Raw genomic sequence first — 14765 nt, 5'->3', positions numbered from 1 at the left:
ACTGGTATATGGTCTGATTTACTGTACCACGGCTGTCAGCCAATCAGCATTCAGGGCTCAGACCACCCAGTTTATAATCCAAATTATAATGGGTGGTTTGGGTGGTTTGAGCCCTGAATGCTGATTGGCTGACAGTCATGGTATCTCAGAGCGTATGCCACAGGGGTTAATTAAGCAATAAGGCACGAGAGGATGTGGCATATGGACAATATACCACAGCTAATGGCTGTATCCAGGCACTCCGCCATGCGTTGTGCCTAAGAACAGCCCTTAGCTGGGGTATATTGACCATATACCACATCCCCTCGTTCCTTATTGCTTAATTAGCCCATTAACCAAATCATTCATTTTGACTTTAGCTTAAAACTCTAATTTGACAAAATGCACAAGTAACATTTTTAGGGATGTATACTAAACAAAAATATAAATGCAACATGCAACAATTGTATTTTACTGAGTTAAAGTTCATATAAGGAAATGAGTCCATTAAAATAAAAATATTAGGCCCTAATCTATGGACTTCATGACTGGGCATAGGCCCACCCACTTGGCATCCAGGCCCATCCACTGGGGAGCCAGGCCCAGCTAATCAAAATATGTTTTTGCCCCTATATGCATGAAGTCACGTCTTTCTCTGCTATTTTACATCTTTCTTTTGCTATTTTACAGCATAAACAATCATGGACCAAAGCGTGTTATAGATCACTTTATAAATCAAATCCTTTGTATTGTCTTCAAAACCTTAAACTAACAAGAGCTTGTGCTTTTTGAAATTTTCTTTGATAAAAAGTAGGCCTAGGGCATATCATCTCATACCCCCTCAATTCCAGTCTTGGTTTTAACCTCACAGCTCTTCACTGGCACAGAAGTACGCTATTTAAAAAGTGCATGGTGGGTGGAGGAATTGACTGACAAATCTATGGATATAGCAGCCTATAGCTTTGTTTTGTCTATCAAAGAGGTAGGCCTACCTCTTATTTCTTAAATAGGAAGACAAATAGGCTTCAACATAAAGCCCTCTTGTTGTTAGTAAAGTCTAATTAAAATGAAGACAGTTTAAATGAATGCCTCCTCGAATTTGCCTATTTTCAGCACCATGAGCTGTCCATTTCTGATTGATTGTGCCGCTGCTTCAAGTTTCAGCACCACAATGTAAGTTACTTGAATCTGGCTTATTGTGATGTCAATGAGTCTGATAAATTGGCCTACATCATGGGCAAGAAACATATTGTTTTGAATAAAAATCAATTATAGTATTAGCAAGCTATCAAAGTTGACCTCTGATCCTCCTTCTCATATTCGCTCTCTCCTTCTCAAACTGAACAGAACATAGGCTATAGGCTAGTCCACATACACACATTTTTGGGGGACTAGGTCTAATTAACAAAAACAAATTCTGAAGAAGCTTTTGACTTCCACTGAACTGCCGCACAGCCTACACAGCGGCACGATTGGTTAGGCAGCAAACAAACAGTAAGAGCAGAGCCAACCCGTGCTCAGTGTTGGAATGGCCATTGTAGTGTGTAATGCTGCCTAGTTTTATTTACATCATCCCAGCAGCTATCATAGGAATATAACTTTGCTCTGTGCTTCTCCAAGCATGCACTTAGTAGTCTATAGGCTATGGATCATTTGATTGAGACCACACTAAATAGCCTATAGGCTATGGATAATTTGATTGAGACCACACTAAATAGCCTATAGGCTATGGATCATTTGATTGAGACCACACTAAATAGCCTATAACCTGTGGATCATTTGATTGAGACCACACTAAATAGCCTATAGGCACACTTGATATTGCACACCCAGTGGAGAATCAGAGATGAGGGGCGGCATCAGGCACACAGCGATATATCGCCTGATAAACAACTCATTCTAAAACACTGAGAAATATTGACATTTCATCAATTACAAATGACAAGACTCTCCCCTGGACTAGAGTTAAAAATACTAAACCCTCCCCCGAGGGTTTGAAATTGAAAAAGCATGACCCTCCTCCATTTTCCTCTGAGTACCCATTATGTAAATGTGGATCTTTCCCTAAGAATTTCACTGCACCTGCAATAACATCTGCAAAATGTGTACGAGACCAGTAACATTTGATTTGATTTTGATAATATACAACTACTAGAATAATACAATACCAATCAATAGATATGATGTAATTCATTGCCAAGAGACAGAACACTTACCTTGTTTCTTATGGCCCATAGAAGACTTAGTCCTCTTTATATGCTCCTTTGCGTTTTTCTAGATCTGCAGAGGGAGGAGCGACAGCCAGTAAGCAAACAATGATAACTACATTTACAGTATAGCAAGAATTGATCCAGAATTATGTTGTCACGAGAGGCAATCATTTTGTGATTCCACCAAGAAAGGAGATGTTGCTGTAGCCTGGTCCAGATCTGTTTTAGCCAACACCTCTGACAATCATTGTCATGGTGCTCTTGAGTTGGACCAGGCTAGTGGCTGTGATATACAGTACTTCAATTATATTAAGGACTTACAGTCTGTTGATGTTCAAATACTGGTCCTCAGACACCACCTTTCAGGAAGATCCTCAGTGATGTGTTCCATCCAGTTCCTCTTGACCACTGTTTCTGCCTCTGACTCCAGCTGATTGATGATGGCATCATACAACTCCGTCAGCTTTGACTATGCATCAATCCAGTCACTCACATCCTACAGGGGAAAACATGGCTTAATTCCTCAAAGATCTCCTTTATTACCTTCTTGCTGTATATAGCTAAGGGAGCCCACAATTTCAGATGGCCAGAAAATAACTAAATAAAAGATTTAGCAAACATGATATGCATAATGCTCTAATTAATGACTCAAGGCCAAACAGACTCCAGAAAGAGATTCCAGTCATCGAGAAGGAGGGCTACAGTATTGCCTCTTATCTAAAAAAAAATTCAGAATGGCACAAATTCCCCGATTTCAGGGTACACATGTCAACATGTTTGCTTTCAGAGCATATTTGATCAAAATATATCCCATATGTACTGTATCCCCATTGTAGTTATTGTTGGTAAGATTTATTCAGGGAATAAAATGACTTGATTTTCTATTGTAACTAAAGGTGACCAATTATACTTGATCGTGACCTGGAAGAACATCAGCTGTTTCTCCAGGCTCCAGAAGGGGTGTTTGAGCACGCTCTCAGTAGAAGGCCTCCACTTGGGCTCTATAATCAGCATCTATTCTATCAGGTGTTTGGCCAAGTTCTCTGGGATAGTGTGAGAAACACACTGTGGTAGGATTTTAACAGTGAGGCAACAACAATACTGAACTGATTTTTCCTGCCCAGAGTCAGGCTTTTATTTGCAAAGTGAGGATAAAGAGCCGGCAAACAGTACAATTATTTACACAATCAAATAAATAGACCTTACCTTGTCTGTCTCTAAAACCATGAGGGTTCTTATACTCCTACCCATAATGCATTTAACCAATAAAAACAAGGCATTTCACACACTGATCAATCAACATTCAAAAGACATGAATTACAATAGAAATGTCTTCAGATCAGAAACATACTTGAACATACAGCATACATGCACACATATCAATAAAGGGGCTTCCCCTGCTTTAAGGATCAATACAACCTGGGATATAAACATGTACATCCCTCGGGATAGGCTACTACCACATTACCTGTCCCAGTCAATAACTATGCAGTCGAACGCACCACTGCTTGCCCCTCAATTCTCAGACCAGGAAATGAACAGAACCCTCTTCAATAAACAAAGAATACAAGATAATCATACTCATTTCGGACTACCTTCACATTTTAAAGCTGCAATATGTCACTTTTTAGGCGACCTGACCAAATTCACATAGAAATGTGAGTTATCGATCTGTCATTCCCATTGACAGCAAGTCTAACAAGCTGTAGATGTTCTATGTGCACTATTTATATGCTTCCTGTTCTTTAGTTTCATTTTTACTCCTTTTACTGTCAGTTTTGTACACCAGCTTCAAACACCTGGAAATACAATATTCTTACTATTGAAGAGATATTTCACCACAGTTTAGATGGTGCAATGATTCTCTACACTATACAGTATATTACTTGTTTTGTCACAAACTGAAATTAGGCAAACTATTGCAATTTAAGAAACCAGGAATGGCAGAGTGATTTCTGCATATTGCACCTTTAACGAACTCATCAACATTCTTTTTGAAGGACTATCATCAATCCAGATGCCTAGATATTTATTAGTTGGGGACATAATCAATGAGGGCACCATCCAATGTACGTATACATAAATCAGATACATTTTTTACGTGATATGGAATATAATATATACTTGGTTTTACCTTGCATTAATTATGTAACAATTTCAGTTAATAAAGGCTTTCGTCAAGACAATAAAGGCAGATTAAAGCTCTGACAGAACCTGGTCAGCCATTGTGTCACGTTTTATCAAGGTGGGTGGAATTAGGCGCAGAGAGCAGGTTTCAGTGATTCGACAGTTTATTCTCCTGCGCAAAAAAAACACGTCAACCCAACATACAGGGTGAATAATCCAACACAGGATCAAAAATAGACCGGAGAAATAACACACATGTACGTACTACACCAAATGACATGAATAAAAAAACAATCCCGCACAAAACAAGGGCGGGACAACCTACTACATATAAGGACGCTAATTAAACTAAAATACACACAGGTGAAACTAATAAGACAAAACCAACAGAAACGAAAAAGGGATCGGTGGTGGCTAGTAGGACGGTGACGACGACCGCCGAGCTCCGCTGGAACAGGCAGGAGAGCCAACTTCGGTGGAAGTCGTGACACATTGGTGAAATAGGATACACAACAGTGTCATCTGCATACAAGTGAAAGTGATTGCTTCTTCTTCAGACAAACCACTATTGTTCATGTAAAAAGAACCGTGACATTACAGTGTACTGGCATAGATTGGAGGTTTGCTGGTGTGGGATGGAGTACTTCTCAGCGGAGCGCCTGACTTCACACTATGGTAGGTAGTAATGTTATGTCTTCACACTACTACATTAGGTAGTAATGTTGTAAAGTCAGCTCCTCAGCAAAGGAACGCACGGCGAGGAAGGTGTGCAGCAGCAGGTGGGGGAAGCGGGAGGTGAAGTAGGAGACAAAGTCATCAGGGATGGAGCCCAGAGTCTCCTGGACCTCCTTAGGAGAATCGTGGTAATGGTGTTTCTATGAGAAACAACATGTTGCTTATAAAATGTAATTTACACACATTTAGTTTCTTGTGTCAGATAAATACTACATTTAACAGGTTTATGGGGGTAGTAGGTGGCATAGAGGATGCCTGCATCCTCTCATGTTTTGACTAATTAAATAATATTTTGCAAATATACCAACATGTTATTATTATGCTTCATTTGTGTATTTTAATATAGTATGGCAATTGTATTTGGACAGAACATTTGGACAGAACACACCTTGTTTCTTATGGCACGTAGAAGACTTTTAACAGAGCCCTCTTCATATGCTCCTTTACGTATTTCTAGATCTGCAGAAGGAGGAAACACAGCCAGTAAACAAACAACAATACTATTAAGATACAGAATTATGATATCAAGAAAGTTTGTCATTAGTGTAATATAACACAACAACAAAACAGAGATGTTGCTGGTGTCTGGTCCAGCAATAAACTCATCTTGCAAATGTAGTCATGTCATTCATGACACCTATGATCTGGATGTTAGTGTTACTAGAAATATACTGTAATAGAAAATGGCTTTACAGGCTGCAAAGTGTTGCTGTTCAAAAGCTGATCTCAGACCAGTCACTAACCTTTCCGCAGAACTGCTGTGATGTGTTCCATCCAGTTATTCCTCACCACTTCCTGTCCCCCTGACTCTAGCTGCTGTATGATTGGACCATCCAATTTCTCATTTACAATTCTGTCACTCACGTCCTACAGGGGAAGACAGTACTTTAATTAATCCAACATCTCGTTTACCACCCTCTTGCTGTATGCTCAATGGACTCCACTATTGCTATATATTCTATTGATAGAATACCCAATGTTTCTGTTGTTGCAGTTACATTTTTCCCTACTAGAATTAAATAATATTGTAATCTAGCTAACTGACATTAGCTATGCATTGATTATACTTAATAGTGACCTGGAAGAACATCAGTTGTTTCTCCAGGCTCCAGAAGAAGGGGTGTTTGAGCACGCTCTCAGCAGAAGGCCTCCTCTGGGGCTCCATGTTCAGCATCTGTTCTATCAGGTCTGTGGCCACGATGTCCTCTGGGAAAGATAAGACCAAACACACACACAGACACAGTAACGATGGGCAGGTTCAAGGCCAAGGCACTTTGTTCATTCAAAAACATGGTGATGAAAGTACCCACACTGGACACACCACGTCATATGAAAGTACCCACACTGGACACACCACGTCATATGAAAGTACCCACACTGGACACACCACGTCATATGAAAGTACCCACACCACGTCATATGAAAGTACCCACACTGGACACACCACGTCATATGAAAGTACCCACACTGGACACACCACGTCATATGAAAGTACCCACACTGGGCACACCACGTCATATGAAAGTACCCACACTGGGCACACCACGTCATATGAAAGTACCCACACTGGACACACCACGTCATATGAAAGTACCCACACTGGACCCACCACGTCATATGAAAGAACCCACACTGGACACACCACGTCATATGAAAGTACCCACACTGGACACACCACGTCATATGAAAGTACCCACACTGGACACACCACGTCATATGAAAGTACCCACACTGGACACACCACGTCATATGAAAGTACCCACACTGGACACATCACGTCATATGAAAGTACCCACACTGGACACACCACGTCATATGAAAGTACCCACACTGGACACACCACATCATATGAAAGTACCCACACTGGACACACCACGTCATATGAAAGTACCCACACTGGACACACCACGTCATATGAAAGTACCCACACTGGACACACCACGTCATATGAAAGTACCCACACTGGGCAGACCACGTCATATGAAAGTACCCACACTGGACACACCACGTCATATGAAAGTACCCACACTGGACACACCACGTCATATGAAAGTACCCACACTGGACACACCACGTCATATGAAAGTACCCACACTGGACACATCACGTCATATGAAAGTACCCACACTGGACACACCACGTCATATGAAAGTACCCACACTGGACACACCACATCATATGAAAGTACCCACACTGGACACACCACGTCATATGAAAGTACCCACACTGGACACACCACGTCATATGAAAGTACCCACACTGGACACACCACGTCATATGAAAGTACCCACACTGGGCAGACCACGTCATATGAAAGTACCCACACTGGACACACCACGTCATATGAAAGTACCCACACTGGACACACCACGTCATATGAAAGTACCCACACTGGACACACCACGTCATATGAAAGTACCCACACTGGACACACCACGTCATATGAAAGTACCCACACTGGACACACCACGTCATATGAAAGTACCCACACTGGACACACCACGTCATATGAAAGTGGACAACTGGGTAATATTTGGTGGAGATTTTGATCAATGAGAATATAACCTACAGTATATTTACCCACTAAAAAGAGAGCCAACAGTTGTTGAACGTTTGTTGTTATCACTATGCTTTAGACCATCTACTGTAAAAGCACAACCAAATTACAATGGGAAAAGAATGTCAATTGTTGGTTTGTTGTTACCTAAATGTGTTATCACTGCACTTTCAAACATTTAAAACAAAGTTAAAATACCAATGTCAGATATTGTGTTTATTTATACAACTACTTAATGTGTTATTACTGTGCTTCATCTAATAGCACAATCAAATGAACTGGATTCAGTTGATTACATAGGAAGATATTTATTACAGTTACATCAACATGTGGCCACGGATGTGTTACTCATTTTAAGGTTGAATAAATACTGTTACAATAGTTTATAAGATAACTTTAGGCTAAGGCTATATTACAAAAGTAATTTTGAATTGTGTTTGGTTTACAACGCAACCAAATATCAACATTTGAAGAGTTTCATTCTAAAACACTATTTATCCATTTTCAGAAAGTTTGGTAAATCAGCTTTAATTGTTTAAAGAAATTCTGAAAGAGATTGGTGTGTTTTTTTTCACAATCTAACCATGGCATGGGGTTGTTCAATGACAGACGTGTTTGTTTAAAATCTATCACTTGATGGTTTCACAGTTCTATATATCTGTCTCACTCAAAGATAAATCATTTGTACTGCTAGGTTTTACACATGCAAATGTAACAAATAACGAATTGTTTAATAAAGAAATGTACAAATTATACTTTGTGACATCAATATTAAAACTTTTTTGTATTATTCAATACAGTAATATCTGTATGTCAACCATTTACATGAACATTTTAGACATTTAGCAGATGCTCTTATCCAGAGTGACTTATTTAGTGCATTCATCTTAAGATAACTAGGTGAAACAACCACAAATCACAGTCAAATATCCATTTCAGCTAAATAATGGACATATATAGTTTAGCAAAAAAACAACATTTTCATACACATCATACAAATCTATGAATAAAAACAGTAACATTTTACACACATGAAGGTACCCATAAGCAATCATTTGTGAAGAAAAAACACAAATGTGAAAAATTGGTAGTTGTAGCGTTTTGGAAATAAGCTCTTAATTTGAAGGAGATTATCTTCTGCTTAGATAGTTCCATCTGTGCCACTGACTTAGTCTGGCTTTAATTCCAGTTTGTCTACAAATTAATAATTTAGATGTTGGATGTGTGTCTCCAAAAATCTAAGTTACAGAAATAGGACAAAATCAAATCGAATCTACCTTTAAATGTACTTTAAAGGTGCACTGTGCAGAAATCGCTCTGTCATTTCCTGGTTGTTAAAACTAGTCTGCCTAATTTCAGTTTATGATACAAAATAAGCTAGTATAGTGTAGAGCAGGGGTCTTCAACTCTTTCCCTACGAAGTCCGGAGCCTGCTGGTTCTCTGTTCTACCTGATCATTAATGGCACCCACCTGGTGTCCCAGGTCTAATCAGAACTTGATTAGAGGGGAACAATGAAAAAACGCAGTGGGACTGGCTTCGAGGTCCAGAGTTCAGTTTGAGGGGTGTAGAGAATCCATATAAACTGCTGTGAAGTATAATTACCATAACCAAAAATATTGTTTTCTCAACTGTTTGAAACTGGTTTACAAATCCAAAGTAGAAGACGCAAAAACAAAACATTAGAGCAGGAAGTATAGAAATAGAGCACATAGAACAGATCTACTGCTACTTAGACTTGCTTTCAAATAGAATGATGGATCTATAACTCACATTTCTATGTGAATTTGGTTGGGTCGCCCAAAAAGCTGCATATTGCCACTTTAAATAAAGTTTGATTTCATTATTAATTTGTAGATTACATTTGAAATTAACTAAAGTTTGAAACCCTAGGCCTATATATATTGTCTATTTTTAGTTGAATCCTGGGCTAAATATAAACAATAGCTGTTGATGACTTGGTGTATAGGCCTAAATAGCATCATGGATGATATATGATTGATAAAGTATGTTTACCTTTAATTTGCTCTGTTAAACCTACACTTTGGAATTACATCGATTGCAACAGTGAATCTATTTAGGTTTTAAGTGGAGATCTCTCAGCAATCCTTCTCATGATAGCACATTGGTAACTGACTATAAAACAGGACTGGGCTTGGTCAAAACCCTGGATCAAAGGGATAGCTGTAGATAGATCTATTCCCCAGTAGGAGGTGCTGCCCAGCCTATAGTTATTTACTGATAGTGTATATAAAGTTGAAGATCTGACTAGGGTTGCAAAGCTATCAGTCCTTTACCAAAGTTACTGGAAGTTTCAGTACTTTTGGTAATTAACAAAAAATCTGTCAATCTATGTAACTTCGGTAATTTATACTTTAACTTTTTTGAAAAATATATTCATATATAGTATTAATTTGATATTTCTGTGTCCATATTGTCATTGAGTTTCTAGTAGATAGACCATTATTTTTCAAGAGAAAATAGCAAAATTAATGAAAAAAAGTATCTTATCAACAATGGCATTATTTTCAATTACCTCTGAAACTCATCCAACTATTCATTATTTTCAATTACCTCTGAAACTCATCCAACTATTCATTATTTTCAATTACCTCTGAAACTCATCCAACTATTCATTATTTTCAATTACCTCTGAAACTCATCCAACTATTCATTATTTTCTCAACTGCCACCAGTTTGATTCCAAAACACTGACAATAAATACATATTCACATACTGTAGCAAAATAAATAAGTGTGTAAAAAATATATAAAGATAAATTAAAGATTCTGGTAGATTCTGGTAGTTTACTAGTAAACTTTGAAAGTTTCCAGTAATATACCCTCCCTTTGCAACCCTGGATCTAACATTGTTTCAATGGAACAAATTCAACATATTTTATATACGGTTTGTCTCTGTTGAACATTGGTTACCATGATGCATAATCCTGTGGTTGAAATTTCACCCTCAAAACAACAGTTTACGTTTTTGACTTTTTGCAAATTCAATGTATTTTACACATAGATTCTACATCCCAATACGTTGGCAAATTACATTCAAACAACGTTGATTTAACCAGTTTGTGCCCAGTGGGTATTTCATCTGAACCAATGTGATGATTATAATGAAGAAAGACACAGAATTTTAGTTGAGACAAAGATGATGACAAAAGCAATCAATGGCAGTGCTTATTATAACATTTGATCAGGCCTCTGTCAAAGCCAACATTACAGATCACTATTCCATTGGGTCAAATTCTGGCTTGGTGTCTACAGATGTAGGATCTTAATTTGAATACTCTTTTGTTGTTGAGAATTTTCCTGCTTGGCAGGAAATGCAAACTTGTAGTGTATTTGTGGTTTAAAAAGTCTTCTAAAATGTGTAAATTCCTCTTTGAAATTTCTGAATTGATTTGCCCTAACAAAAAATGTGTTAATCCCTACAAAAAATGCTAAGTATAAACTAAATAATAATTCATATTTCCTGTTGCTGCAAGATTATTTTCCTGCTTTAGCAAACTAGCTCAAATTATGATCCCACATTTACATGGGCCATTTACAGGAATGAGAACAATACTAGATTTGGTTAATCATAAGTGAGAGGTCATATATTTATCAACAATATGCCATTTAAAAACCCACAACCATCATTAGCACATAGACTACATTTTCTTTATTTTCCTGCCACTTCCACTCTGCCAGATTGTAATCTCTGTTCAGTCAGTCATGCGTCTAGCTATTTGTTATTATTTAAGATCCTGTTGTGCCTGTTTCCTTGCCTGACGCTGTTTCGCTGCTCTGACTCTGGTTCCTGTCTCCTGTTCCATATCTCACCACCGTGCTACTCTGTCTGCATTCAACTCCGGATCTGTTTACCCTGTCCCAACCCAGCTCACTCCAATCTCAGCCTGCACATCTGGTTTCCTACAACTCCTCTGAGCTTCCCTGGATCTGCACTTCATCTCTCCCTGTGTTACAATAAATATCTTGGTTCATTCATCCCTGTTTCCTGGTCTGAGTCTGCTCTTGGGTTCCCCTGTGCTAACACAACCTTTCAGTTGTACCTTACCATGTTTGTCTTTCTGTAATCCGTTAAGGTTGTATTTGCCATCCATGATATTAGCAGTCTGCCGATAGGGTTCTCCAAAGGGATGTTTGCCTCCTGTCAACACATAGTAAAACACACAGCCGGCAGAGAAGATGTCCACAGCACTGGTCTGTAGAGGAAGAGGAGTGTCTTTAATAGTTGTTTCAGAACAGTACCACAATCACTACTAGTTCTAATCTACAGGCAACCTTAAAGAATAGTTCACACATTTCCTTTTTTGTCATGTACGGAATCAAACTCAAAAATGTTTCCATTGCATTTTCAATTCTACTCATAGTTTTGTCACAAAAACGGTTGAATTCAATAGAAATGTGTCTACTCTGGTCTTGGCACGTGCTCTCTAGCTAGCAGATACAGTCAGGGTAGGGTAGTCGACATGATGAGACTATGATGGATAAGAGACAGAATATTTTTGTCAAATGGAAGTCAAACATCGATCATCATGTCACCAGAATAAGACCCTCGATATTTATTGGAAAGGAGCATCAAGCTCACCACCTTTCATTTTTTGGGAGCAGCAGTGGTTAGAGCGTTGGGCAAGTAACCGAAAGGTTGCTAGATTGAATTCCCGAGCTGACAAGGTAAAAATCGGTCGGCAGTTAACCCACTGTTAACCCACTGTTAACCCACTGTTCCTAGACCGTATTTGTGAATAACAATGTGTCTTTACTGACTTGCCTAGTTAAATAAAGGTACAAAATATTTTCAAAATCACCCTCCTGTCAAGTTCATCATTTATTTAACCTGTAGCCTAATAAATGGCTTGGTTTCTGAAGTCGTAGTGGGAGGACCACACAACATATCATCGTGTGACTCCAAGTTTACTTCAGTATGATGGTTATTATATCAATATTTGAGCATGAAGCCGTTTTTACTGCCATTTCTCACATAAATCATTTTACAGACACAAAAAGATCCCACCATGTCGAACGAACAAATTATCTATTGGCAATCATAAAATTGTACAGAAACTTCCTGGTTCCATCATTTTTAATGGTACACTTTACTGGCATAAACATGTTGGATTAAAGGGGTTATTGTCTAATGTCAAGCATGGTCCACATCCCACACCATGGTTGTGTAGATGGTGCCTATCTTTCTTATGTACGTATGTGTAATATACTGTAGCTTGATCTCCACAACAGATGATCAACTTTTTAGGGTGAACTGTTCCTTTGAGCAATGGGACAATCCGGTTTAACTCCTGTAAGGAAATCCCAATTAGCCTATTTCATCACATTTCTTTCAGGATTATCTCTGAATCTGTAATGACTTGAACAGTTCTCTGGTCTAGTGTAAAGATCAGGAGCCACTCACAGGGTTTACTTTCCTGCTGTCATCCAGGACCTCTGGGGCATTCCAGCCCATGGTGCCAAGGGCTCCCGACCTCATGCTGTAGCTTTGTCTGCTGTCCGCTAACTGCTTACTCATCCCAAAGTCTGAGATCTTGACCGTGACTGAGTCAGAATGGTCTTTCAACAGGATGTTGTGGGGCTTCACATCACGGTGGACTGGGGAGAAAAGATCAGGATGAATCAGTCTACTGGAGTTGTGGGAAGATCATAGATCTGATCAATGGTAATATAAGGAAAAGTCATCAATACTGTAACTTCATTAGGATTATCTACAGTCTACAGCATTTACTGGGCTCCTGAGGGTTGCAGCGGTCTAAGGCACTGCATCTCAGTGCTATGGGTGTCACTACAGACCCTGGTTAGATGCCAGGCTGTATCACATCCGGCCGTGATTGGGAGACCCATAGGACGGTGCACACTTGGCCCAGCGTCATCCGGATTAGGGTTTTGCCAAGTGGTTTCTTAACTGGCTTGCCTAGTTAAATAAAGGTTCAATTAAACTGTTTTAAAAATGTAATTAGAACCTATGTTGTGAGAGTGCAGGTGTTCCAGTCCTATCATGGTCTGCTGCAGCAGCATCACTGGGTTCAGTCCGCGAAGGTCAAAAGGATTTTCTTTAGTAAAACACTGGAAGAGACACCCAAGTATTAGTGCGCTGATGAACACCAAGCATTCTAACCTTGGAATGTACACTGAACAAAAATATAAATGCAACATGTAAAGTGTTCGGCCTATGATCCATGAGCTGAAAAAAATAAAAGAAATGTTACACACACACAAAAGTTGTATTTCTCTCAAATTTTGTACACAAATTTGTATACATCCATTAGTGATAATTTCTCCTTTGCCAAGATAATCCATCCAACTGACAGGTGTGGCATATCAATAAACTGATTAAACAGCATGATCATTACACAGGTGCACGTTGTGCAGGGGACAATAAAAGGCCACTCTAAAACGTGCAGTTTTGTTACACAAACACAATGCCACAGATGTCTCAACTTTTGAGGGGGTGTCCAGCAACTTCGCACAGCCATTGAAGAGGACTGGTACAACATTCCACAGCCCACAATCCACAGCCTGTGTTGCAGTGCATGAGGCAAATGGTGGTCACACCAGATACTGACTGGTTTTCTGATCCACGCCCCTACCCTTTTTAAGGTATCTTTGACTAACAGATTCATATCTGTAGTCCCAGTCGTAAAATCCATAGATTAGAGTCTAATGAATTTATGTCAATTAACTGATTTCTTATATGAACTGTAACTCAGTAAAATCGTTGAAATTGTTGTATGTTGTGTTTATATTTTCGTTCAGTATATATTCTAACACAGATAATCATTATGTGAGACTGTTATAATAATCAAGTTTTAACCCCTTGGATAAGTCAGAGAATAAAATAGTGAGTCATTGACTTAGACCTTATCTAAAGAGACGGCACACAGCTCGATGGCGATGTATAGGAATTGCCCGTCCTTCTCAGTGCAGAAGTAGCGGACGACGTGGGGATTGTCGTCCAATTGAAGAAGCAAAGCGACCTCTCGATCAGCATTGCTTTCTTTTGCTAGTTCAATTCTCTTCACTGCCGCAGGACGCTTGTTGGCATCATCACAATGGAAGTAACCCCTGGAGGATAGCGGTAGAGAAAGATAAACATTTAGTCAATGAACCGATCGTAAAGACATTTTTGCTGCAA

The 14765-nt window shown here is 39.1% G+C and overlaps 1 protein-coding gene across 1 annotated transcript in view; it reads right to left on the bottom strand.

Moving 5' to 3' along the window:
* Positions 1 to 3296: 3296 nt before the first annotated feature.
* The window catches only part of samd9l (sterile alpha motif domain containing 9 like), an 86714-nt gene continuing 75245 nt past the window's right edge, over positions 3297 to 14765 (bottom strand). The window contains exons 8-15 of the mRNA XM_036941528.1: positions 14491 to 14695; positions 13594 to 13696; positions 13032 to 13225; positions 11676 to 11823; positions 6130 to 6257; positions 5795 to 5918; positions 5440 to 5510; positions 3297 to 5191 (exon numbers count right to left, since the gene is read on the bottom strand). Of these exons, the coding sequence (XP_036797423.1) occupies positions 5021 to 5191; positions 5440 to 5510; positions 5795 to 5918; positions 6130 to 6257; positions 11676 to 11823; positions 13032 to 13225; positions 13594 to 13696; positions 14491 to 14695 (1144 nt within the window). The 3' untranslated portion in view covers positions 3297 to 5020. The remainder of the gene's footprint in view (positions 5192 to 5439; positions 5511 to 5794; positions 5919 to 6129; positions 6258 to 11675; positions 11824 to 13031; positions 13226 to 13593; positions 13697 to 14490; positions 14696 to 14765) is intronic.

This window comes from Oncorhynchus mykiss, chromosome 13, assembly GCF_013265735.2.
Source record: "Oncorhynchus mykiss isolate Arlee chromosome 13, USDA_OmykA_1.1, whole genome shotgun sequence".
Classification (NCBI taxonomy): Eukaryota; Metazoa; Chordata; class Actinopteri; order Salmoniformes; family Salmonidae; genus Oncorhynchus; species Oncorhynchus mykiss.
Note: the sequence above shows the minus strand (reverse complement) of the source record. Positions and strands in the feature narration are given on the sequence as shown.